The sequence below is a fragment of the Lygodium microphyllum genome, chromosome 2, assembly GCF_053477565.2.
Source record: "Lygodium microphyllum isolate KBCC chromosome 2, Lygodium_microphyllum_v1.1.10, whole genome shotgun sequence".
Classification (NCBI taxonomy): Eukaryota; Viridiplantae; Streptophyta; class Polypodiopsida; order Schizaeales; family Lygodiaceae; genus Lygodium; species Lygodium microphyllum.
In genome coordinates, this window is record NC_141136.1 from 66,268,678 (window position 1) to 66,295,458 (window position 26,781).

At 42.8% G+C, this 26,781-nt stretch overlaps 1 protein-coding gene across 1 annotated transcript in view; it reads right to left on the minus strand.

The window, feature by feature from the left end:
- The window catches only part of LOC148039835 (uncharacterized), a 107,893-nt gene extending 85,110 nt beyond the window's left edge, over nt 1-22,783 (minus strand). The window contains exon 1 of the mRNA XM_087662358.1: nt 22,658-22,783. Coding sequence (XP_087518484.1) covers nt 22,658-22,783 — 126 coding nt within the window. The remainder of the gene's footprint in view (nt 1-22,657) is intronic.
- Nucleotides 22,784-26,781: the final 3,998 nt, after the last annotated feature.

A 26,781-nucleotide genomic window follows, 5' to 3' on the forward strand; every position in this document is an offset into this window, starting at 1 on the left:
GGTCTAGGAAAGGATTATGCACAGTTTCGAACATCCATTTCAGTCCGTGAAAGATTTCCTGATTTTGAGGAGTTGATTGCTCTTCTAATTTCTGAGGAGCAGAGAAATGGTGGTGCATCTTCTTCAGGAGGAACTTCAAAAGAAGCTGTCTTCTACTCAAATGCTCGAAGAGGTAGAGGCAAAGGTAGAGGAGGCCGATCTGGAGGCCGTGGTAGAAATCAGAATAGGCAGCAAACTCAAGAAAACCAGTCCTATGGAGGAGACGTGGTAACTCTAGAGGCAGGGGGAGCCAAAGAGGTCGTGGTGGATGGCAAAGAGGGCAAAATGCAAACAGCAATGTTGAATGCTACTACTGTGGTAAAATGGGTCATATGGCTAAAGACTACTATAAAAAGCAGAATGACATCATGAATGGAAAACTGCAATAAGGGAATTATGCATCTTCTAGTAGACAGGGTGATGACAGAAATGGTGCAGCACATGAACAATTCTGTGACAAGTGCAGAAGAAAGAAATGATGTATGGTATGTTGACTCAGGTGCATCAAACCACATGACAGGTCATGCAGAATGGATGGAGGATGCAAGGAAAATGGAAAAACCAGGATTTGTGGAGACTGGTGATGATACTGCACATCCTATGGTGTAGATTGGAAAAATTCCCTTGTCTATGCAGGATGGAAAAAAGAAATACCTATCCGATGTATTTCATGTCCCGAATATCACCAAGAATCTGGTTTCTGTTGGTCAAATGGTTGAGCAGGGCTTGCAGGTCAGATTTAATCCTCATGGATGCTTTGTTGAGGATATGAAAAATAAAGGTGGATAGCAAAAGGAAAGAAGAAGGGCAGAATGTTTACGTTGGATGCAGACATGTCTGAATTGAGTGCAACAATGTTTGCACATGGGACCGGTGTAGTTGCAGATATTGATATCTGGCATAAACGCATTGGTCATGTTAATGTACAATGACTTAAATCAATGCAGGCCCAAAATATTGTTGCAGGATTGCGTAGATTCAAGGTTGCAGAAATGCATAAGGTATGTGAAGCCTGTCAATTTGGAAAACAGGCAAGGAAACCATTTCCTAGACATGTTCAAGAGAGTAAGAAGCCATTGGAATTAATCCACTCTGATGTGTGGACTACTAAAGCTGCATCTCTTGGAGGCTGTCATTATTTTGTCACTTTTATTGATGACTATAGCAAAAAAGTTTGGGTGTATTTTATGAAAAAGAAAAGTGAAGTTTTTGGGCATTTCAAAACTCTTAAAGCTATGGTTGAAAAAGAAACAGGCTTGCAAATAAAATGCCTAAGGTCAGATGGAGGGGGAGAGTACCTCTCAAATGAGTTTGCAAGGTTCTTGCAGGAGCATGGCATAAAGCAGCAATATTCATGCAGTCATACCCCACAGCAAAATGGAATTGCAAAAAGAAAAAACAGGCATATTGGAGAGGTATCTCGTGCCATGCTCAATGAAAAAGACCTGCCAGATTTTTATTGGGCTGAAGCAGTTGCTACAGCAGTCTACATAATGAACATGACTCCCACTGCAGCAATACATGGAATGACTCCAGAGGAGAGGTATACTGGTAGGAAACCAGATATCTCTCATTTGAAAATTTTTGGTTGCATTGCCTATGTACATGTGCCAGATGAGCTGAGATCCAAGTTGGATCCAAAAGCTGAGAAGTGCATCTTTATTGGTTACTCTCTGCAGCAAAAAGGGTATAGATGCTATAACCCTTCTACTTGTAAGTTTACAGTGAGCAGAGATGTTGTTTTTGATGAGATGAGTAGTTGGTATAAACCAATAAATGTGATTGATGATGTAGATGCACAAAATGGTAATGTTGCACAAAATTCACAGCAGCAGTCACAAAATATTAGTGGACCTGGAACATCCTCTAGCAGTGGTTCACATTCTTCGCCATGGACAGGCAGATTGAGATTAGGAGAATCTTCTCAAAGCAATGCAGATAGTGGTATGCAGGTATCACGAAAAGGAAAAGAGAAGGTAGATCAGCCCATGTTTGATGTGAATGCAGGTCACTCTTATGTGGATGGTGAATCCAGTGGCTCAGAACAGAGCATTGATGATGAGTTGGGTATCCCCTCTATTGTTACACCTGGAGTAAGGAAGACCAGGGATGTTTTGAGAGCACCTGTAAGTGAGCCTACTTTGCGTAGGTCTACCAAAGCTAGGTATCATGTGGATAGGCTGAAATATGATGGATTTACAGCCATCCACTATGCATATATGGTCAAAGTGATACAGGAACCAGAACCCACTTCTTTTGAGCAAGCCATGGGAAAAGAAAAATGGGAGAAAGCCATGGATGAAGAAATGGATGCCTTGGAGGCAAATACTACATGGGAGTTGGTACCTTTGCCTAAAGGTAAGAATGCAATTGGCTGTAAGTGGGTTTATAAGGTGAAGCACAATGCAGATGGTTCTATGAACAAATACAAGGCAAGATTAGTAGTCAGGGGATATGCACAAACATATGGCATTGATTATGAAGAAACATTCAGTCCGGTTGCAAGGATGGCAACCGTAAGAGCAGTCATTGCTATGGCTGCATCAAAGGGATGGTCTTTACATTAGATGGATGTAAAGAATGCCTTCTTGCATGATGATTTGCAAGAAGAGGTCTATATGGAGCAGCCACCAGGTTATGTGCATGCTGTTCATCCTGAGTTTGTTTGCAGGTTGAAGAAAGCCTTGTATGGCTTGAAGCAAGTACCTAGAGCATGGTCTGACAAGATAGGACAATATCTTGTCACTATTGGCTTTCAGATTTCCAAGGCAGATTTCTCACTTTATGTGAGAAAAACAGAGAAAGGTATTATGTTGCTTGTCATTTATGTTGATGATTTGATTATGACAGGTGACAGTGATGAATATATCCTTCATGTGAAAATGCTATTGAAGCAAAAGTTTGAGATGAAGGATTTGGGAGAGCTGCGTTATTTCTTGGGCATTGAGGTGATTAGATCACCAAGTGGGATACAGCTCTTGCAGAGGCAGTATGGATTGGACATGCTGTCCAAATATGGGATGACAGGCTGTAAGCCTATTTCAGTTCCTTTGGAGCAGAATGTGAAGCTGAGTGCAGATGCAGGTGAGCTTCTGGAAGACCATACTATGTACAGATGCATAGTAGGAAGTTTGATTTATATGACTATTACCAGGCCAGATTTGAGCTATGCTGTTGGATTGGTAAGTCAGTTTATGCAGGCTCCAAGGAAATCGCATTTGGATGCGGCTAGACGCATACTCAGGTATGTGAAGTCCACATTGCAGTATGGACTATTCTATGAGACTGGGGTTCAGATACAGTTGCATGGATACACTGATGCTGATTGGGCTGGTAGTATTTTTGATAGACGATCTACCAGTGGATATGTGTTTTCTTTTGGGAGTGCTGCAGTTACTTGGAGCAGCAAGAAACAACCTACAGTTGCCTTGTCGAGCACAGAGGCTGAGTACAGGGGTGCAGCAATGGCTGCATGTGAGGTAGCTTGGTTGCATAAGCTACTTTATGATATGCATCAGCCTACAGATGGGCCAGTTGTCATTTATTGTGACAACATGAGCAGTATACACTTGGCAAATAACCCAGTCTATCATGCTAGAACAAAGCACATTGAGGTGCATTATCACTATGTGCGGGAGAGGGTTTTACTAGGTCTTATTGATCTAGTTTATGTCAGCACAGAGGATCAGGTAGCTGACATATTCACGAAGGTATTAGGCGCAGAGAAGCTGCGCAAGTTCAGAGACCTGCTTGGTGTGCAGGAATTGGGATTGAGCTCGGGGGGGAGTGTTGAGATATCGAGCTCCACTCGTGATATGCTAGGGTGACCGTTGTGCATTTATGTCACCGACTTGTCAGTTGTAGATGCGGTTGGTGCACCGCCCATGAATAATAGCTAGATGACATCTATCCTTATCTACTCTAGTTCGTGGCTCAGTTAGTATGCCACCTTAGTTATTTGAGTTTGGTTTGAGACCCATATATAGGGTTCTTCTATTTCTTTGTATTTGAGTTCTTTTGGCTTACACAACTAAGGAGAGGAAAACTGTTTTCAGCCTTCATCCTTGTGTGTATTCCCCCATTGTGCAAGCAAGAAAGCTACAAGTGAGACTCCTTCCTTCTCTCCCACAATCTTGACATCTAGATGGTAGGGCAGGAGCAGTCATCATGAATGATAAGGGGAGGAGGGTGATGGCTCGTATGAGAGAGTTGTGCCAACAAGTTTTTTGGCACGTCTTGGATCATTGGAAGAACATACCAGAGGGAATAAGAACTACATAGTAGCATCCTTGCATGAGGAGTTTTCAGTACCCACCATAGTATATAGGTTTTCCACAAGCTGGATGATGGAGTGTATGCATGCGTACATATCACATAGATGATCGGATGTACGCAAGGAACTTAAGAGTGGGGCCTCAAAGCCGGAGTGGCTAGATGCAAATGATTGGCACTGACTCACAGAGGAGGCTATAGGTTCTCCATGATGTTTGAGATATCAGCACAAGGCAGCGAGGGCACAATTGAAGGCATGAGTGGTCCATCATCTTGGAAGTGGCGGCCACAAGACTTATTTGAAGAACTTTGTAAGTTTTTCTTTTTCTCTTTGCGCCTTTTTTTTGCAATATCTTTTGTACAAAAAATTGTATTTCTAACAGTTGTATTTTGTTTACTTTGTAGCACTTCATTACAAACCGCGATCCCATCGGCCTAGAGACTCGATATGCAGAGAGACACAGTCTCACTACATTGATTTATAGATTGTATGCATGTGACGGCCCAATAAGTCACTCATCTTTCTTGTCAGTAGTTACTAATTTTAATTAAAATGCATTATTGTGTGGTGGATTGATGTATAGTTGTTTCTTTTTTTTGCAGAGTCCATTTGATGCTCCTTTGCGGTAGGACGAGCTTTCGGATGACGAGGATCTATAGATCGTGCTTAGATCCGTGGAGCGCACATCCTCATCTTTTTTTGTCATGTGATTTATGTAGGCATTTTCTATGCGCTATGTTATTATCATCCTTTGTATCTTGCCATGATTTCATGAGCACTTTCATCAAGTGATCTTGTATTTATTTTATGTATTAGTCTTGTGCATTCAAGTACACTTTGCCTTCATTTTGACAACCATTGTACACTTTACTGTAACTCTTTTGTATGTCCCAAATATAGCACATTATTTTTTTTCTCTGTAACCATTGCTATTAGCGTCACAAATTTACTGCACGCTGTTGGGGGTAAAGGCGCCTCCGCCGTGCCGCCCCGTGTATTACTACACTGACAGTACCCGCCACTGCACACTGCAGGTGGCGGGCGCCCGTCACGTCACTTTATTCTTTATTCTTTTAGTGACAGTTTGAATAAAGGAAGGCCCGGTCACACATTGTGACTGTTGGAGTTCCCATTTCTTGTCTCTCTCTTTCTTGCTCTTGCTCTCCCGCCATAGCTCGCGTGCAAGCTTCGATCCTTCTCACCTTTCAACTGGTATCAGAGCTTGGCATTCTCTTGCTCGAGCTCGACTCGGTGCTTCCCGACCTTCGCATCGACTCGCTTCACGCATTGGGTCTCCATCCCGGCAGCCATAGCCGACCTCTTGAGCTCCCGACTCTCCCCGGCTTCCCGAGCTCCATCCTGGCCTTCTTGAGCTTCATCAGGGCCTTGCCCTTGAGGTATTGCTTCAGCATTTGCAGGCATTTGAGTGTATTCTCAGATTGAAACAGGGCAGGAACAAAGGGCAGCCACTCTTCTTGAGCTCCATAGCTCATATCTTCCCTCCCCTTTGCATTGGGCCTTCATGGCTTGGTATGTGCCTACCTTGGGCCATCATTGAGCCCCCCATTACCCCCTTTTCAGCCCATGTGGAGCAACAGCAAGTTCAGCACCAACAGGGCAGATTGCATCATTTTTTCCAGGCTGTGAGCACTCATCTACTTCAGCTCCACACTTGGCCATTTCTTCTTGCTCTCTACCTTGATCAAGAGGGCTATAGACTTCATGTTTGATGTCATTCAAGCTTTGGGTATTGGTCTTGATCTTTCGGGGCTGATTTCTTCAGATTTGGGACTGTCATAAACTGTCATAACAGGCTGAAAACAGGGCAGCACCATTGGCATTAGCATTTGTTGCTTATACTCCATTCCGGTTGTGCTATTTGATGCCCGTATGCAGTCTACATGATGCCTAGTGCCTTGGGAATGTATGCACATGATTATGCCATGATTTTGGCTTGAAATATTGGCTGATTTGGGACTTTTATTTACTGTTATACAGTGCTGGAAACAGGGCAGCCACACTTGGCATTGGCATTTAATGCTTATACTCTACTCTGGTTACCTTGTTTGATGCCCGTATGCGGTCTACTTCCTACCCGGATGTATTGGGGATGTATGCATTTGGTTTGACCATGATTTTGGCTTGAATTTGGGGCTGAAATCTACTGTTTAGAACAGTAAATACATGCTGGAATAACAGTGGGCTGAAGGTACTTTACATGCTTTGGCACTTACCTACCGATACCGGATGTATGCTTTGAGCTTTGGCATGATATCTCTGACATTTGGGGACGACTTGGAGCATATGTATGAGATTATGGGATGCTTTTGAGCTTCGCATTAGCTCCGTCTTCACTGGCATTTGGACCGACTCGGCATGCTTGTGGACCGCCTATGCCTCATGTCTCTGCTTGACAGTTAGGCTTTTGCATTACATGCTTTGGTTCGTGACATATGCTATTTGGTTCGTGTATGCCATACCGACATTTGGAGCTTGGATTTGGATGTATTTGAGCATTCCCGGCTTACTTGATCACTGATCTTGGTTGCTATTTGGATGTCATTGAGTTGACCGAGAGCTTATTTGGGCTTATGTATTGCTTCATGGTTAATACGACCGGTGCTTCATGTATGTCATGCTCTCTCGGATGCGCTTGATGCATTGACAGGGTCACTTATCACTGGTGCTTTCTCTTGGGTTGTTTGAGCTTCTGAGCTCGCTTTGTACGCCTTTTGTGCCAGTGGGAGCATTTTACATGCTTTCTTGACCTTTGACAGTTGCATGCTATTGGAGCACTTACATGTATTTGAAGCAGTTTATGTCTTGAGCAGCTACATACACATTGAGACTTTGGGATCATACTCCGATCTTTATGGATATGCATTGATGTACTCTTGGTTCACAGGATGCTTATGAGCTGAGTCTCATATTTGGATCTTTCTCTTTGAGCAGATACCTATTTGTGTCAGGTTTTGGCAGTTACAGGAACACTTTGCCTAGAGTGTCTGGGGGTGTGCCTTTCACTGGCAGATGTTATTTTGACATGCTTGGTGTTGAGCTCATGTTCTTTTCACTGTCATTGGCCTTGCTTATGTCCGTTTCATGCCGGCTTTGGACCTAGCATTGTTTGCTTGACATTGGATCCTATTTTGGGACAGTTTGCTCTCTAGACTGCATACCTGCAATTTATTACAGCAAGCAGTTATTGGTGGACTGAGGTGTACTTTTCATGCTGAAATATCCTGATTTGGTGTACCGCACCTAGTACTAAGTGGGCAGCAACTTTTGGCACACTTTGCTCACCCTTTGGACCCCGTTTTGGTCATTTTTGGGCAGTTTCTGCAGTAAAACAGCAAGCAGTTTTGGACTATTTGGGCATTTCCAGCCTGCATAATGGCGTCATCTTCGCATGATAGTGCCATCTTTAACATTACAAAGCTGGATGGTACCAACTACTCTTACTGAAAGAGTCAAATATGGCAGGTTTTGGTGCAGAAATCTCAGATTAAGCCACTTCGGTTGAGTGGGGAGCAGCCTGAAACTATGGACATTGACGACTGGCTTGAACTTGATGAGCTATGCAAGTCCACGATTGTATTGTCTCTCACTGAATAGGTACATTATAATGTATTTGAGGAAGCACATAGTGCATGGGATCTATGGAATAAGATCAAGAATCTTTATGATAAGAAAAGTCCAGCGAGTCAGATGTACTGGTTGAAGCAGCTTATGGATCTGCGCATGAAGGATAATGCGACTATGTCTGCTCACTTGAGCCAGTTCCATGCTATACTGAAGAACCTGACTTCGCAGGATATCACCTTTGGAGAGGAAGTAACTCCTCTTTTCTTGCTTGGAACTCTGAATGAGTCATGGGATGTATTCCGCACTGCTCTTTGTGCCTCTAGTGCTACTCTAAAATTGGCAGATGTTGAGAGTGCTCTTCTTCAGGAAGAGGTGAATCGCAAAAACTTGGATGCCTCTCGTGGTAGTCATGCTTTGACAGTTAGAGGCAGGAATGACAGGTATGACCGTGGTAATGACCGAGGCCGTGACTCGCAGAAGGGTCGGTCTAAATCTCGTGGTGGCAAGTCGCGTGGACGCAATGCAAATGTCACTTGTCATCATTGTGGGAAAAAGGGCCATATTAGACCACAGTGTCATGAGTTGCGCAATGAGAAGCGCAAGGATAAGGGGAAAGATAAAGTGCAGGAGAAGTCCTCTGATCGCAGCATAGTACCTGCGAAGTCCAACGTCAAGATTGAGGAAATTAATGTCACGCAGACTGAAGAGTCCGATGGTGGTGATGAGTTTATACTTGCAGCTAGTTCTTCTGATGCTTCACACTTGACTGAGACACCTAGTATGTATGCACAGTGCTGGTTATTGGATTCAGGTGCGTCCTTCCATGTGACGCCTTACCGTGAGTGGTTTCACTCTTACCGTACTGTATCTGGATCAGTCAAACTTGGAGATGACAGGTCTCTTGATATTGTGGGCTGTGGAGATATTCAGTTGCAGTTTTCCACTGGCAGTTCCTTTTTGCTCAGGGATGTACGTCATGTACTTGCGCTTACGCGTAGTCTTATGTCTGCAGGACAGTTGGATGATGCAGGATTTCATGTCTGTTTTGGGGATTCTACCTGGAAGATTACCAAAGGCAGACTTGTGCTTGCTAGAGGCGCCAAGGCTGGCAGCCTCTATCCTCTTATTGTATCTGGGTCTTCTGTAGACCATGTTTTGGCAGTGGGCTCTATCCCACATGTATCACTTTGGCATGCCCGTTTGGGGCATATGTCTTTGAAAGGAATGAAAATGTTATCTGGTTTGCAGTATCTTCCGCCTTTGGATTATGCATGTTTTGACTCGTGTGATCATTGTCTTTATGGTAAGCAGAATAGGTCTACGCATAAGAAATCGGGTAGGCCACGCATGAGTGAGCCCTTGGCATTGGTGCATTCCGATGTTTGTGGGCCTATGCCTTGCATGTCTATGGGTGGCGCGAAGTACTTCGTTACCTTCATTGATGATTTTTCTAGGAAAGTGTGGGCTTATCCCATAAAGCAAAAGTCCGATGTCTTGGCAGTTTTTCAGAGATGGCTTGCTCTTGTTGAGAACCAGACTGGGTATAGGCTGAAATGCCTTAGGACAGATAATGGGGGGGAATATGTCTCGCATGCTTTTGAGCAGTTTTGTGATGACAGGGGTATTAAGCGTCAGTTGACCGCCCCTTACACCCCACCCCAGAATGGTTTGGCTGAGCGCATGAACAGGACTATTCAGGAGCGTGTGCACTCTATGCTTAGCCATGCAGGCCTACCCCCGAGTTTTTGGGCTGAGGCAGTTAGTACGTTAGTGCATGTCATAAACCGATCGCCTTCCAGTGGATTGGATTTCCAGGTTGCAGAGGAAGTTTGGGCTGGTAAGCCACCCTCTTATGCGCATCTCCGTGTCTTTGGATGTGAGGCATTCTGCCATGTGCCCAAGGACAAGAGGAGTAAATTGGATCCAAAGAGCATTAAATGCATATTCCTTGGCTATGGTGAGTCAGGAGAGATGGGCTATCGCCTATGGGATCCGCAGGCGCGGAAAATAGTACGCAGCCATGATGTCGTCTTCCATGAAGACAAGATGCACAGGCAGCCTGAGAAGGTGGTTGAGATCCGCAGAGTGATCTTTCAGGAGGAGCCTAAAGCTCCAGCACAGCCAGTAGTACAGCCTACAGCAGTTCCTCCACAGGGCCAGGATGTTGGACAGGTAGTTAGACAGGTAGCAGAGCCTGCGGTGAGACGGTCTGCTAGAGATAGACGTCCACCTGACAGATTTCAGCCCTCTATGCATTATGTTTTGGTTACAGATGCAGGAGAGCCTTTCACTTATGATGAGGCTATGCGCAGGGGTGACAGTCACTCCTGGGAGAGGGCTATGCAGTCTGAGATAGACTCCCTGCATAAGAATGAGACTTGGGATTTGGTTGCCTTGCCTAAGGGCAAGAAGGCTTTGCCATGCAAGTGGGTGTACAAGCTGAAAAGTACCCCTGGACACCCCAAGCCGGCATACAAGGCTAGATTGGTAGCAAAGGGTTTTAAGCAGGAACATGGTGTGGACTTTGATGAGGTCTTCTCTCCTGTGGTTAAGATGCCCACCCTGCGCTTAGTCTTGGCTTTGGTTGCACAGCTTGACTTAGATCTATATCAGATGGATGTCAAGACGGCTTTTCTACATGGGGACTTGCATGATGAGATCTATATGGATCAGCCTAAGGGCTTTGCAGAACCTGGCAGGGAGCACCTAGTGTGCAAGTTGAAGAAGAGCTTGTATGGCTTGAAGCAGGCACCTAGGGAATGGTATCATAAGTTTGATGCCTTTATGCAGTCACAGGGCTACAGTAGGAGTGCTATGGATCCGTGTCTTTACACGAAGAAAGCCCGTGATGGCAGTTTGCTTATCTTGGTACTCTATGTTGATGATATGCTGATAGTAGGGAAAGCTCATGATGAGCTAGATGCTCTTAAATCTCAGCTAAAGAAGAGCTTTGAGATGAAGGATTTGGGACAGGCCTCACATATACTTGGGATGCGCATTAAGCGCGATAGGCATCAGGGACTTTTGTATCTCTCACAGCGGGAGTACATTCATAAAGTCCTTGAGCGCTTCCGCATGCAGGACGTAAAGCCTATTGGCTGTCCATTACCTTCTTATGTGAAGGTATCACAGGCCGATTGTCCGCAGACAGATGAGCAGAGGGCCGAGATGGCCAAGATCCCTTATGCATCAGCCGTGGGCAGTTTGATGTATGCCATGATAGCCACTCGTCCAGATATTGCACATGCAGTTGGTGTTGTGGCACGCTATATGGCTACACCTGGCAGCAGACATTGGGATGCCGTGAAGGGTATCATGAGGTACCTGAAGGGCACAGCAGATATGTGTATTTGCTATGGCAGCCAGGATACAAGGGTCGTGGGGTACACTGACTCCGATTATGCAGGACATGCAGATAGTAGGAAGTCCACTTCTGGCTATGTATTCACTTATGCTGGAGGGGCTATCTCTTGGATGTCCAGGGTTCAGAAGTGTACGGCTTTGTCTACCACTGAGGCCGAGTATGTTGCAGCCACTGAGGCTTGCAAGGAGGCCATATGGTTAGGCCGTCTAGTTGCTGACCTTGGGATTGATGCTACACCTACACTGCATTCGGATTCTATGAGTGCCATTCAGTTGGCTAAGAATCCGGTCTTCCATGCGAAGACGAAACACATTGAGGTGAGGTATCACTTCATACGTGGTGTCGTGGAGGACAGGTCTGTTGACCTTGTCAAGATCTCCACTGACGAGAATCCTGCAGATTTGCTCACGAAGAGCCTCACTACTGAGCGCTTTGCCTTCCTCAGGAGGTTGATGGGCGTTGGATTAGATGTCACCTTTCCTCACCTATGTACATTTGTACTGTCTTTTCTTTTTCTTTTCTCTCTCACTAGGGCAGATTCGCCTTTAAGTGGGAGGTTGTTGGGGGTAAAGGCGCCTCCGCCGTGCCGCCCCGTGTATTACTATACTGACAGTACCCGCCACTGCACACTGCAGGTGGCGGGCGCCCGTCACGTCACTTTATTCTTTATTCTTTTAGTGACAGTTTGAATAAAGGAAGGCCCGGTCACACATTGTGACTGTTGGAGTTCCCATTTCTTGTCTCTCTCTTTCTTGCTCTTGCTCTCCCGCCATAGCTCGTGTGCAAGCTTCGATCCTTCTCACCTTTCACACGCGTCGCTATTGGCATCGTAGTTTGCATCACAAAGCTTCGCTATTCAACATAGATAGCAACACAAGTAGTGACGGTTCTATGGCATCGCTAATATCGACTTTAGCGATGATGAGGGAAATTTTTTTAGTGAGCATGTTCATCGCTTTGAATGTCAATATAAGGCCTATATCTTGTAGTGAAGCTATAAATTTGTATGATGTGCAATCGCGATTTTCAAGCAGCAAACAACACACCCTGAATGGGAGGAGAGGAGAATGAGAAATTTGAGAGTATTTTGATAAGGTGTCCTAGGGTTTTACCTCCCTTTCAAACCCAAGGGAACCATCTGATTTGCCATCTGAGTAGCAAAGAAGAAGCTAGTGTTTGGTGTGAAGTTTTGGTATAGCAAGGAGCTCTAAGAGATGTAATGCTTTGAGATTGCTTCCAAGTAGTAGTAGACATTATCTAGATAATCCAAGAACCTTGACTTGGAGTCTAGCCATTAAAATTTAGCTTATGACTATTGTAATAATCAAAAATACACATGGATGAAGTGTATTTGGAGTTCCATACAAGGTGTAATGTGTCTGCTTGTCCACTTGTGGGACACGTCTTAGCAGCCCATCTGGTTTGTGATCAGGTCTTCCCGAGTCTGCCCCGAAGGGGAAGTATTTGGCCATTCCCACTTAGGACTGACCTGAAGTCAGGGTTTCTTTCCTATCAGCCAAGTCTCTAGGAAGTGGCTAGTGCCGAGCTCCCTATGAACCACTTTGCGTAGGAACAACAAGGTCGAAGTGGATTTATGCTGCACTTGGTTCATGGAGAATGGGAAACAAGAGGGATGCAAAGCTCAACCTTTCTTCCCATTAGGCATAGTCCCATTCCGCTCCCCTAAAATAACATAAATCGGGATTCTAACTCTACTGACTCTAGGTCTTCACAGTATCGTTATCACATCTTTTGAGAAAAGTTCCCAGCTAACTGGGACCACCCTTCCGTAGGACGGACCCAAGTCACATCCACCGCACTTTCCTCGGGTTGCTTAGTTATCTAATTATCTACCACATTATGTTTGATATGCAAAAGCATCTTCCTTAATTAATCAATTTAAACACACGTTCCTTCATACAACTTAGGCACTGACATAAAAAAATAATGTCAAGCAAGTTCTTTTTTCAAATATCTGATCTTTATTTATCGTAGTCTTGGAATATATCAAGTATCTTACCCGAAGGCTATCCTAGCAATCAATAGGATTGCTGCTCCAAGTTTCGCCCATAGACTAGTACACAGGCCTGGAGATCCCATCTCGAGTAACGTTGGTCTATTGTGTGGGATCTAGAGGCAAGGAATTTACGGCCAAAGCCTCCCTTGGCACCCAAGTGTCCTCCCGCTCCAAGCAGCACCCACAGAGAGGCCTCTCGCGGTGGGTTCGATCCATGTACTTGTCACGGCTTGACATCATGAACAAGTCATTCTATACTTTCAATTGTATTGAATGCTTTGTCATCATTGTCATCCACCTTTTCCCTCACCACCCACATGTCACATCACCATTATAGCTTTCATCTCTACTTTGGTCCTCAATAGTAGTTGACACATCTCAAACATACTCAAGAGTCATTCACAAAGATCACAAAATGAATGAGAGAAAAACGAAGGTTAATGGTGCTAAGAAAGGCTACATAAGCCTTGATATAGAGGCCAATAGACTAGACTTGATGTTTTCTTTTCCTAGTGCACACATGGCTATGAGAGAGAGAGAGATGGGGGGAAGTAGTGGAAGAGGAAGAGAAAGAGGAGAAGAGAAGGAGAAAAAAGGAAGACGAGAATAAGAGAAGAGAGGAGGAGGCGAATAAGAAGGAAATAATAATAGAAGAAGAGAGGAGGAGGAGGAGGAGGAGGAGGAGGAGGAGGAGGAGGAGGAGGAGGAGGAGGAGGAGGAGGAGGAGGAGGAGGAGTAGGAGTAGTAGTAGTAGCAGTAGCAGTAGCAGCAGCAGCAGCAGCAGCAGCAGTAGTAGCAGTAGTAGCAGTAGTAGCAGTAGGAGCAGTAGGAGCAGTAGGAGCAGCAGTAGCAGCAGCAGTAGCAGCAGTAGCAGCAGTAGTAGCAGTAGTAGTAGTAGTAGTATTACATGCCATTATAGGTTCTATACAAATTATAGGAGAGCAGTAGTAGCAGTAGTAGCAGCAGTAGTAGTAGCAGCAGCAGCAGCAGCAGCAGCAGCAGCAGCAGCAGTAGCAGTAGCAGTAGTAGTAGTAGTAGTAGTAGTAGTAGTAGTACATGCCATTATAGGTTCTATACAAGTTATAGGAGAGTTTATGGGTGAAAACGAGGCTAAAACAAGGTTTAAGATAGGTCTAAACAAATTAGAAAAGTTAGTTCTAGAATAGATAACATTGATTCTAACATAAAATAGAGATTTTAGATGAATAAAGGACTTATCACTAAGTAGTAGTAGTAGTAGTATAACCATAGCACATTTCAAGGCTAAGAGTAAGTTTTATACGTGTTAAAGATTTCTCCCATATGTACTACATGCCATTATAGGTTCTATACAAGTTATAGGAGAGTTTATGGGTGAAAACGAGGCTAAAACAAGGTTTAAGATAGATCTAAACAAATTAGAAAAGTTAGTTCTAGAATAGATAACATTGATTCTAACATAAAATAGAGATTTTAAATGAATAAATGACTTATCACTAAGCTTTATAGCCAAAAATCTCTTGAATCGGACATCGGCATCATCAAGAAATATTGACAATTTGTTGACTATTAGTCAATGTAGATAGAAATCAATAAACATGGCTAAAAACAAAAGAAATGATCAAATCATGGAGACTATAAATGAGGATGTGAGAGCATATCATTCATAGCCAAATAGTTCAAATGCAACCTTAATTCAACATCAAGAGGAGGAAGGTATAAATGTGCTTAATGCACAAAACCACCGACATGAGAATGAAGTATGTGCATCACAAGAGTCAAATGACTACCAAAAATTATACAAGGAGTTGAATATGGGAGTTATTAGGGACATCTATCTACTTAATAAATCCATGGCAAAGATGGACAATAGGTTTGATGAGTTGATTGTTTTCATTAAGAGTTTGAGTAATAAATACCTTAGCCTAATAATGATGGTATTCAACCCCCACATGACTCATTTCCAACTCCACAAATTATTGCAACTAATTTTAAGAAGGAAGAACCATTTAAAATTAAGCACACTTGTCATCCAAAGAACAAGGAAAGGCTATAATTTAGCCACCATCACTAAAGAAAGGATTCTAGGCAAGGAGAGGACACTAGAGCTGAAGGTGAATATGATGGGTGTGATCCATTCTACCAATCTTTCTACCCTTAGCCTACTAAATTGCCAAGAGAGTGGAAAGGCATGATTAAAGAAGATCTTTCCATGATGAATCACCTGGAGAGCACCAATCTACCCTCTAATCATGGAATTGGTCAGTCCTCTTCTCATGCTTTTGACACCAAGCAAATTGGGCAAGCCTCTTACAAACAAAATTCATTCAATATAGATTCATAAAGGCAACAATCTTATGGACATCTTAACAAAAATCCACTAGCATCTTACAATGACTAAGAGTACACGGAAAAAATCAGCATTCCAAATTTTAAAGGACACAATTCTTCACCTAAGAAATGGGAGTAGTGGATAAACAATTGGAAATGATTTTACACTCTACCCCTATAGTGATGAGGTAAAGACTATGCAGACTTCACCTTGAAGGCTATGCCCACACTTGGTGGAGAAACATGAGAAATATTGAGGAAGAGTTTGTCACCTCGAAGGACTTCAAGAGGGCAATGCTTGATGTTTCCATCTCTCACATGGAAAAAGAGAAGTTGCAAAGGAGGTGACACTATCTCAAGTAAAGAGAAATGTCTGTTAGAGACTACTGCAACATGTTTCTCAATTTATCCATGTATGTGGAAGGTATTTTAGATCTAGAAAAATTGAATAAATAAATTTATGGATATTTACATTTCATCAGAGGTTGGTTCCATATAGCGCATTACTATTATGATTCCATTCCACTTGTGCTGAATGGTACGTCCAAAAATATTGAAGAGATATGTCTTCTTTTCAGCCCAAAATTGTGGAAAATATTTCATCCAATCAATCTACAAGTTTAGGATAAAATTTTGGACATTCAAGACAAGGTTTTGGTCAAGAAAATAGGGAATTAAGTATTGGCAAAATTAGTCATAACAAAATACCTCCTTATCCCATAGTTTTTGCTTCAAAACAAGGAGATAATTATAGACCAACAACTAAAGCAAAAGGTAGCCCTACCAAGGTTGAAAATGACACAAAGTCCATCACAAATAGTACTAACAACAAACTTTTATCCAATGGCAATCTTAGAGAGATGCATGCTAAGGGTTTGTGTTTTAAATGCAAAGAAAAGTGGTCTCAAGATCATAAGGAAAGTTAATAATCTTGGAATTCAAACATTAGTCTAATAATCATTGAAGACCTAGATGAACAAGACTCTCATAAGCCAATTTGTCCCATATGGAAGCCAACCCAACAATGCAGAATGCCAAATGGACAACTTTCCATTTAATTTAAGCACTAGTAATGGAATGCATGTTTTCATGGATGCTATACATGGGTATTATGGAGATGATGATTTCTTTCATGGTTACCCCTTTAAACTTGTGGGCAATTTCTTCCAATGACAGACATTTTCTCATGCTTATAATGAAAAATTCATATTTATTCTAAAGTGTATTCACTTCTCCCTCCAAAAAGGACAACAACCCTTCAAAGTGGTCTACTTTATACAATTACACAACAATGGGGAACTTGCTATGTGAGTTTTCTATCATGATTTAAATTGTCTTCGTGGAAATAAATATTGCATTCTAGATAATGGATGGGTTCCTTATGGTATCTTCTTTATAGAAATACTTTGTTGATGTTCATCAAACCTCTCTATCATAAGTTATGGGCAATTTTTTATGGTAGCCATGTTTTTTATAGTCTAGAGTACTTCATTGGACTCTCTTACTCGTTTTTAGTCATTGAAGGGATCTTCTTCGATATGAAGACTTTTATTTCAGCATGCACTTGAACTTCATCATGGGTTGACATGTGGGTTGACATGCTAATAAGCTATCCTTGAACTATTCATCATAGATTCTCTCAACTTTTGCAAGCTTTGAGGACAGAGCTTCATTAGGAGAGGATGGTTTATAATAGAGCAAATAAGTGCCTTATAAAGCATAGGTTTAACATAGGGTTAGGGTGGAGTATAAAAGGATGAGAATATAACATGCGTACATCTTTTTTCCATTAATCAAATATCCTCTTAAGGATTCCTTGGTTTGGAACTCCCACTCTATCAAAAGATTGTATACCTTTCTCCACCACAGTAGCAAGAGTGGGTATCTTACTACCATCAATTTTTCTTGTTGTATTTCTCCCATGTGATAATCTAATGATTAGCTATGTCCACCTTGGCCATGGTTATACTATGTTTTCTTGGCATATATTTTGTATTTCTTGTTTATGAGAAATTTCCTTTCTTCCACAAATGAACTATTGTGGTGAAGTATAAAATAAGTGGCATCTCCTCAAAGTCTGCCTTAACCTATTCTTAACCAAGAAACTAAAATGAAAATAATTTCTAAAACTTCATAAATTGATCAAACCATAGCCATGATTGTATCAAACTATGAAAAGAAAAGAGGTACAATAAATTATTCTTCGTACACACCCCGAGATGATGCCATAGAAACTCACCTCCATGTAGGTGATAGGACCAAGAAGGTCCAAGAAACTCCAAATTTTGTAAATATTTCAAATTATCAAAAGGTCCCTCACATTTAGATCTCTAACATTTTATACATCCTATCCATCCCTACGTGGACGAGTATTGTTCTCAAAACTGAAAATTACAAAGTACAAGGATGAGTCATATGAAGATCAACTCAATCAACAAGTAGTAATGCTAAAGGTACTCCATAAGGCTCAAAAATAAAACTTCAAGGAAATGCATGACCATGTTTGTTGCCATTCCAATCTCCACAAAGAACTATTGGAAATGCTTTAAGACACTCAATGAACTTGTAAACCTTCCATAGTCAAACCAAGTAGAAGGTTGAATTATGGGGTGGGGGAGATGAGTATTAATGTGAAACTGATCCAACTCTCCTATATGCTCTTGTTTATGGAAGCCAATCGTAGTTCTATTGCTAGTCCTAGTAATCTTGGAAGTTTGATAGCCTACATTATTGAAATTCTTATCATGAATATTCACAATTCCTAAAGTAAAAGCTTCATCTAGTGTGGCCAAATTTCTATCAACATTGTCTCCATCTATTCCTTCAATTGTAACGTGTCCACCTGTCCACTAGTAGGACACGTCTTAGTAGCCCATCGAGAAGAGAGTCCAGAAAGCGTCGCCCGGCACTCCCACGGAATGTCACGAGGTTTGCGATCTAGGTCTTCCTGAGTCTACCACGAAGCGGAAGCATTCCGGTCATTCTCACTTAGGATTGACCTAAATCAGGATTTCCCTAATGTGGTCAAGTTCCTCAGAGGTAACTAGCGTCGAGCCCCAGACGAACTACTTTACGCAGAAACATCAGAGTCGAAGCGTATTTATACTGCACTTGGTTCAAGGAGAATGGGAAACGAGAGGGATGCGAAGCTCAACCTCTCTGCCCATAAGGCATAGTCCCATTTCGTTCCCCTAAAACAGTATAAATCGGGACTCTAGCTTTCTAGATTCTAGGTCATTGTTACCTTGCTCTCAATTCCGTTGAGAAAAGTTCCCGGCCAACCAGGACCACCCTTCCATAGGACGGACCCATGGTCGCATCCATTACACTTTCCTCACGGTTGCTTTAGTTATCTAATTACCTGCCACATTTAGTTTGACACGCAAAAACAGCTTCCTTAATTAGCCACTTAGTCACTGGTTCCTTCACGTAACTTAGGCACTGACATAGAAAAAAACAATGTCAAACAAGTTCCTTTTCAACATTTGATCTTTATTGATTAGTATTTGGAATATATCATATAATCCAGCCCAAAGGCTATTCCATAATCCGCCCAAAGGCAATTCCATAATCCGCCCGAAGGCAATTCTGGCAATCCTCAGAGATTGCTATTTCAAGTTTTCACCCGTAGACTATTATGCGGGCCTCGAGATCTAATCTCGAGTCACGTGGGCCTCTTGTGCAAGACCCGAAGGCAAGAGATTTATGACCAGAGCCCCCCTCGCACCTAAGCATCCTCCTGCTCCAAGTAGCACCCATGGAGAGACCTCTCGCGGCGGGTTCGGTCCATGTACCCGGCGTAGCTAACAACCCCCTTGGATAGGGTTAGGCAGACAGTCGGGGGTAACTAATGCTGCCTCTCCCTCCAGGCTTTCAACTTGAAGCATTAGTTATTTTCCAGCATTAGATTCCTTGAGCAAAGAAGAACAAACAGTGCTCCTAACTATACAAACACAATCAATCCAATGGTCGTTTGTTTGGCCAACTACTAAGGTGTGAATCCTTCTCTCCGAATGCATCCAGCATTCGATCCGGGATCAATTGTGACTTGGCAAGATCCCCAAGGGTTTTGTAAGCTAAGTTTCTTGTTTACCCCTTTTATCCTTGGGTTAGGGTTTATACCCTGTTAACCCACCTTATGTTTCCTTAAATTAAGGACAATAAATCCAGGGCAACCTCGTCGCCCTAACTTAATTGGTCAATTGCTTGCTAGGCAATTCATAATTACCCTAACTTGGCAAATCAGCCTCAAAGAAGGGTGATGTAGCACGATGTCTACACATCCTCTTGCAAATTAGACTTGTACGTAGATCTCACCAACCTTGTTCTAAGGAGTGGTAATACTATTTTGTGATTTAACACAAAATCATGCGATGTTGTAACTTGTTGCACGAGACAAGTGTCACACCTAACTTGCGGGATTATTTCACCCATCAGACGGTATTCCTGGGTCAAGAATACTTTGGTCAAGATGTAGGGTTTGGGAGTCTTCTTGACCCAACCCAACCCTAACCCTATTAGGCCGACAACGTTTGGCCCTAGGGTTTCTAAATTCAAACGGAAGTCTAGTATTTGGGCAATTGATCCTTATAGATCGTTCTTGCATGGGCGTTTAGCTAATCCTAACATTCCATGAATGTGGGTAGGACCTTTGAGGTCGGAAATATTAAGTCGGTTCCGAGTGCGATACTAGGCAGAATTTTATAGCGGCTTAGCTTTTCCTAGCGCATTGAGGTGATCATCATTTGAGTTACACCATTACAAATGATATACCTTTTCGATCTAATTATCTTGCGACAAGAGGTGATCTCTTCTTAGAGATGCAAATACTTTTTCCTAAAAAGATGTAAATAATTTCAAAATACAACATTCCATGCAAATATGCGATTCATAGACTTTTTCCTTCTATGCAACTATGAGATTTACAATGACCATTTCTTTTCCTTGCCTAAACTATAAAGATTGAAAATTTAGGGCTAACTCGTATAAACCCTACGTTGATATACATCAAGAACTATGCCTATAAACCCTTCGTCTAATGCATTGAATTCAATCTTTAATATGAAATGCACCCTTTTCTAAATACAAACTTCGATAAAAGAACTCCATGCACGAGTGAATACCATGAGTCCAACATTTAATTAATCCCTCCTTTAGCACTTAACCTGACTTAAAATGCAACCATCTTCGCATGCAATTTTCCATGCATTACGACCCTTGGACATCATTCAATGGGCGTCTACGATGATTTTATACGCGAAAGATAGCTAGGAAATTATTACCTAAATGCATTATACGCTGTTCTTTTTCGCGAGGCAATCAAGGATGCATTTAGACAAATCCACCTTTTAACTCATGCAATATGCATTTAGGATTGCAACTTAGAAGTGCAAGCAATTTCAAATGCACATCATGCAACTAAATCTTGAAAATCGGGCGATCAATTAAAATTTCCAAGTGTAATTAAACTTGCTTATGAGAATTGGACATGCCTAGTGCATTCTTTTCATGCAGAATCAATTTTAAGAACCTGGGCATTAGGGTTCGAGGTGTTGTCCACACATGAACTCGGAGTGAGAGCTCCCACGTGTGCACCTCGCGTCTTTAGCTTCGGAGCCATTGACGAATCAAATCTTGGCTCAACAACTTCCTCTCGCATTATGAAGCTCTTTCTGCTCAGGGTTCTCTTCTTCTGCGCATGAATGGGCCTTATAGTTGTGGTTTTTGGAAAACCCAAGAGCACGGGTGAATAAGGCTTAAGGGGGCTTTAATTTGGAAGCTTCCAAGCTTCTGTGGTGGCAGAAGATTACGTGGAGAGAGAAGGTAATAATGGAGAGGATGATGGAGCGGATGACGAAGGAGATGAAGATGATGATTATGATGATGATGGCGATGGTGATGATGATGACAGGGGGTGGCGTAGTGTGGCAGTGTGGCAGCTCTTCACGGCACCAGGGCGGCGATGTCGGATAGCACGGCAACACACCTCTCTCTCTTCTCTCCCCTCCCTCAAGCTTGGGGAGGGGGGTGGTCTTATAGATGGAAGGGGGAGGGATAGCCATACACATGGCTAATTGCATGCTCCCTCCTCCCCCCCGTGCTCTCCCACTCCACACCACTCCTCTCACACTCCCTCTCCCCCCGCCATACAACGGCTAAAGGGGAGGGGTTAATAGTAAAAAAATTTGCACTAAATTATACATGATCCTTTTGCCTTTCTCGTGAAGGGTGTTCCCCCGTGGGCTTGCGGGCTTTTAGCCACCACGGACTCTTGTGCGCAATGCGGGCTAGATTTTGATGATGCACGCGAAGTAAGTACTTAGCCAAGGTCACGGGGAGGTCACTTTAAATTGCTCACTGCGCGGTGTGTGCGGCGTCTAAAATTATTAATATTTTGTGCGGAAATATTACAACTTTATTCATAAACAAAACAACTCAAATGGGCACATTTGTTTGCATAGCCATTTTTCATACTTCCAAATCTAATGGATGTATCCCAATCATATGCTATTATAAGGCATTAAGATTCCCAATTACTCATGTTGCTATCCCTTATGCTTGCTAGAATCTATGCTATCCCAATGTTTTTGTAATATTTCCACTCAAAATATTAAAGATCTTTGATCACCGCACGCCCGCGCAAAGGCTGTGCAAAGTCATCTCCCGCGTCCATTAATTAATGATGGTGGCTAAGTGTTCCCTCCATGCACCATGTTAAATTCCGGCTCCGCATTGTGCAAACTAAGGCCGAGCTTGAAGACCGCAAAGCCGCGTGAGAACACCCCTCTTGGGAAAAAGGGAAAATTGGATAATGGATAACTTTAGTGCAAATTTTTTTATAATTATCCCTCTCCTAAGCCGATGCATGGTAGGGGGAGAAAGAGTGGGAGAAGAATGCGTAGAGGTGGAGTGCATGGGGAGAAGAGAGAAGGCATGAGGGCTCCACGTGTGTGGAGTCTCCCCCCCTCCCTTACACTATATAACCTCCCCCTTAGCCTTGGGGGGGAGGCACGATCAGAGGAGGCTACCATGCTATGCTGAGGAACGAAGGGAGAGAAAGGGGAGGGACCGCTGCTTGCAGCCGTGGAGATCGCCGCCACAGACCAGTCCGCCACCACACGCCGCTGCTGCTGCCCGTTGCAGCCGCGCTGTTGCCGCCACGATTGTCCTCATCATCGTCCACCCTGGCAGTCATCGATCTCCTTTCCCTCCAATCATTACTCCCTCCACACTTTCTAGAAAGGGCAGAAGCTTCTTAGAAGCTTCTAAGGATAAGGCCCCATAAGCCTTGTGCACGTGGCTTTGTCCATGGTTGCTTATAACCCACATCCGAAAAGGGTAATTCCTGCATAAGGGAGAAAGTAGGCAGACTTGGAGGCTATTTTTCCAAAGCTTGGAGGAAGTTTGGGGATTGCATAAAAGATCGCAGAGTTCAAGTCATCAATGATGGCTCCCAAGCCAAAGTCGCAAGGCGCATGCGCGGAAGCCTTGAACCCAAACTTACACATGAACATCGCTACAAGTCCCCATAACCAGGTTCTTAGAAGTTTAATTCCACATTGGGCATGCTTAAAATTTCATGGGAAAGTTATGAATATGAACTACTTATTCATCTTATGAGCTAGTCGCATGTTGCCTTTTTGTGCATTTCCAAAGTCACAAGCCTAAACGCATATTGTTTAGGGTTAAAAGATGAAATTGTTAAGTGCATTTTTGATTGGCCGTGGAAAGAATAAGTGTATATTGCATTTAATCAATAACTTCCTTGTTGTGATTCGCATGAGGAAAAATCTTTAACATCTGTTAGATGTTGTCCGAAAAATTGCATAGCATGGAAATGGGACCATGGACTTGCAAGTTGCATGCGAAGATGCTTGTGGAATGGATTAAGTCAACATTAGTCTTATAATATTCATCTTGCATGAACTTTATTAACAGTGTTGTATCTAGAAAAGGGTTGCATGTTACATATTCGTCATGCGTAAATTCCATTCTTCAAAGTTGTATTTAGAAAAGGTTGCATGTCATATCAAAGCATGAAATTCAATTGCATTAAACGAAAGGTTGTAGGCATAGTTCCTTGATGTAAATCCTTATAGATTTCATGCAAGTTATTCTCCAAATTATCATTTGTCATCACTTTAGCAAGAAAATAAAAGGGTTATTGCAAACCTTATAGTACATAGAGGTAATGAATTGCATGTTTACACGTATTGTGATGTCGTGCAACTATTTACACCTTTAGAACAAGTTTAGCATCTCTAGGAAAGGATTGTTCCTTGTCACAAGACAAGTAGACCGATTTAGCTAAATCACTTGTAATGTTATAACCCTCAAGGGATTTGTATAAGCATAACTAGTTAGTACAACAAACACCCCAATTGCTAGCTAGGGTTTAGCATGTTAGAAATTCTACCTAGTATCGCATCGCACTTGGTTGCCAAGTCGTGACCCTCAAACCCAAAGGTCCTACCCACATTCACGGAAGGTTTGGGTTAATTGGACACCCATGCAAAAAACGATCTAGGGTTTTATCCTAAGGATCAAATGACATCCGATTGAGTTTAGAAACCCTAGGCCCAAACGTTATTGGCCTAGCAAGGTTAGCGTTGGGTTGGGTAAGAAGACACCCCAAACCCTACATCTTGACTAAACAAATTTCATGACCAAGAAACACCATTTTATGGGTGAAATGATCCCATGAGTTAGATGCGACACTTGTGCAACAAGTTGCAACGTCGCATGGCTTTGTGGTTTAACCACAAGATAGATTTGCCACTCCTTGGAATAAGGTTCGCAGGTTCTAGCACAAGTCTAACTTGCAAGAGGATGAGTAGACATCCTGCTACATCACCCTTCTTGGGCTGATTTGCCAAGTTAAGGGAAGTTATGTATTTGCCTAGTAAGCAAAGGATCAATCAAGTTAGAGCGACGTGGTTGCCCCAAGATTCACTGTCTTAACTTAAGAAACCTAAGGTGTTGGTTAATTTGGGTTGACAGGGTATGACCCTAACCCAAGGACAAAAGGGTAAGCAAACAAACCCTTGGGAAACTTGCCAAGTCGTATTTGATCCCGGATCGAATGCTGGATGATTCGGAGAGAAGGATTCATTCCTTAGTAGTTGGCCAAATAAACGACCACTGGACTTATTGTGTTTGTAATAGTTTATGAATAATATTTGCATTATTTGCTCAAGGAACTAAAGATGCAAAGATAATTAATACTTCAGGTTGAAGGCCTAAAGGGAGAGGCAACATCAATTACCCCGACTGTCTGCCTAACTCGAACCAAGGGGGTTGTTAGTAGCCATGCCAAGAACATGGACCGAACCCGCCACGAGAGGTCTCTCCGTTGGGCACTGCTTGGAGCAAGAGGATGCTTGGTGCTAGGGGGGCTCTAGCCGTAAATCCCTTGCCTTCCGGGCCCTGCACAAGAGGCCGACGTGACTCGGGGGGATTAGATATCAAGGCCCGCATACTAGTCTATGGGCGGAATCTTGGATTAGTAATCCCTGTGGATTGTTGGATAGCCTTCGCACGGATTATGGATTGCATTCGAGCGGATTATGGATTAGCCTTCAGACTGGATGTATTCCAAAGATAAATAAGATCAATTGATGTAAAGAAACTTGTTTGACACTGTTTTTCTATGTCAATGCTAAGATTACGTGAAGGAACCAGTGACTAAAAGGCTAATTAAGGAAGCTGTTTTACGCGTGTCCAACTAAATGTGGTAGGTAATTAGACAAGTAAAGCAACCCTGAGGAAAGTGTGGTGGATGTGGCCATGGGTCCGTCCTACGAATGGGTGGTTCCGGTTGGTCGGGAACTTTTCTCAAACGAAATCAACAGCAAGGAACTTTTCTCGAAGGAAATAAACAACAAGGAACATTGACCTAGAGTCTAGGATACTAAAACCACGATTTATGCTATTTTAGGAAAACGCAATGGGACTATGCCTTATGGGCAGAGAGGTCAAGGTTGCTTTGCATCCCTCTTGTTTCCCATTCTCCTTGAACCAAGTGCAGCATGAATCCACTTTGACCCTGACATTTCTACATAAAGTAGTTCGCCGGCGGTTCAACGCTCGATGCTTGTTACTCTCTAGGAATTTGACCACTCGGGGAAACCCTGATTAGGTCGGTCCTAAATGGGAACAGCCGGAATGCTTTCGTTATGTGGCAGACTCAGAAAGACCTAGATTGCAAACCCCATAACATTCCGTGGGAGTGCCGGGCAGTGCTTTCTAGACTCTCTTCCCAATGGGCTGCTAAGATGTCTCCTGCAAGGGAACAGGTGGACACGTTACAGTTGGTATCAGAGTGAACCAATGAAGAATGTGTCTTTATAAGAAAACTTAATAAGAAGAAGTAAAGCAAATCTTGGTGTTAAGAACATTTCCTTACCTACTTGTCAATACTGACTTGTAGAGTCATGAAGCATGGAACAGATTCTTGGTGTTCCAGGTTATGTTTATGACTGCGATGCATGCCTCAGATTATCAACGGATGATCGATATGATGAATATCCTAGACTGCATCTAAAATCCTTCACTCTTGTATGTGGAACGGAGATAGACGGGTGATTCAAGAATCTATTACATAGCTACCCACTGATTTGCGTACCTTCGAACCAACCTAAAGAGAATCAAGTGGTTGGAGGACCTGAAGATCGTGAAGCTGTTCATCTTTGTTGAGGCTCACGCAAATGCAACCCTACATGTTGGAGGTCGAAAGGTCAAGAAGAGCATGTATCTGTACAAGGAAGTGACCCGAATAATCCCTACCGATAGGATCAAGGTATTGGGACGTTACGAGAAGAATGGGTACCAAAGGAAAGGATACCCTAATCTTCCAATGACCTATCGATTCCTGAAGATCCAGGACCCAAATCCATACTATTAACCGGTTCCCATAGCTGAATGCAACACAACCTTATTCTCCCCAAATTAATGTATCAGCTTGTTTCATCCCCCCAAGAATAATTGTACTCCGAAAGGGCTATGCCCATATGAATGAAATAAGACTCTTTTTATGAATGATTTTCTTGACTATGAGTATTGATAAAAAGTTAAGTGATTAGGTCTCTTGGCTGAAAGCTGAATTGGGCATGAAATGTAATGTAAAATTTTTTTAGCGAGTTGTTAACGTTAAGAATCTCATACCCAAGCACAACCTCAAGTACAGATTCCTAG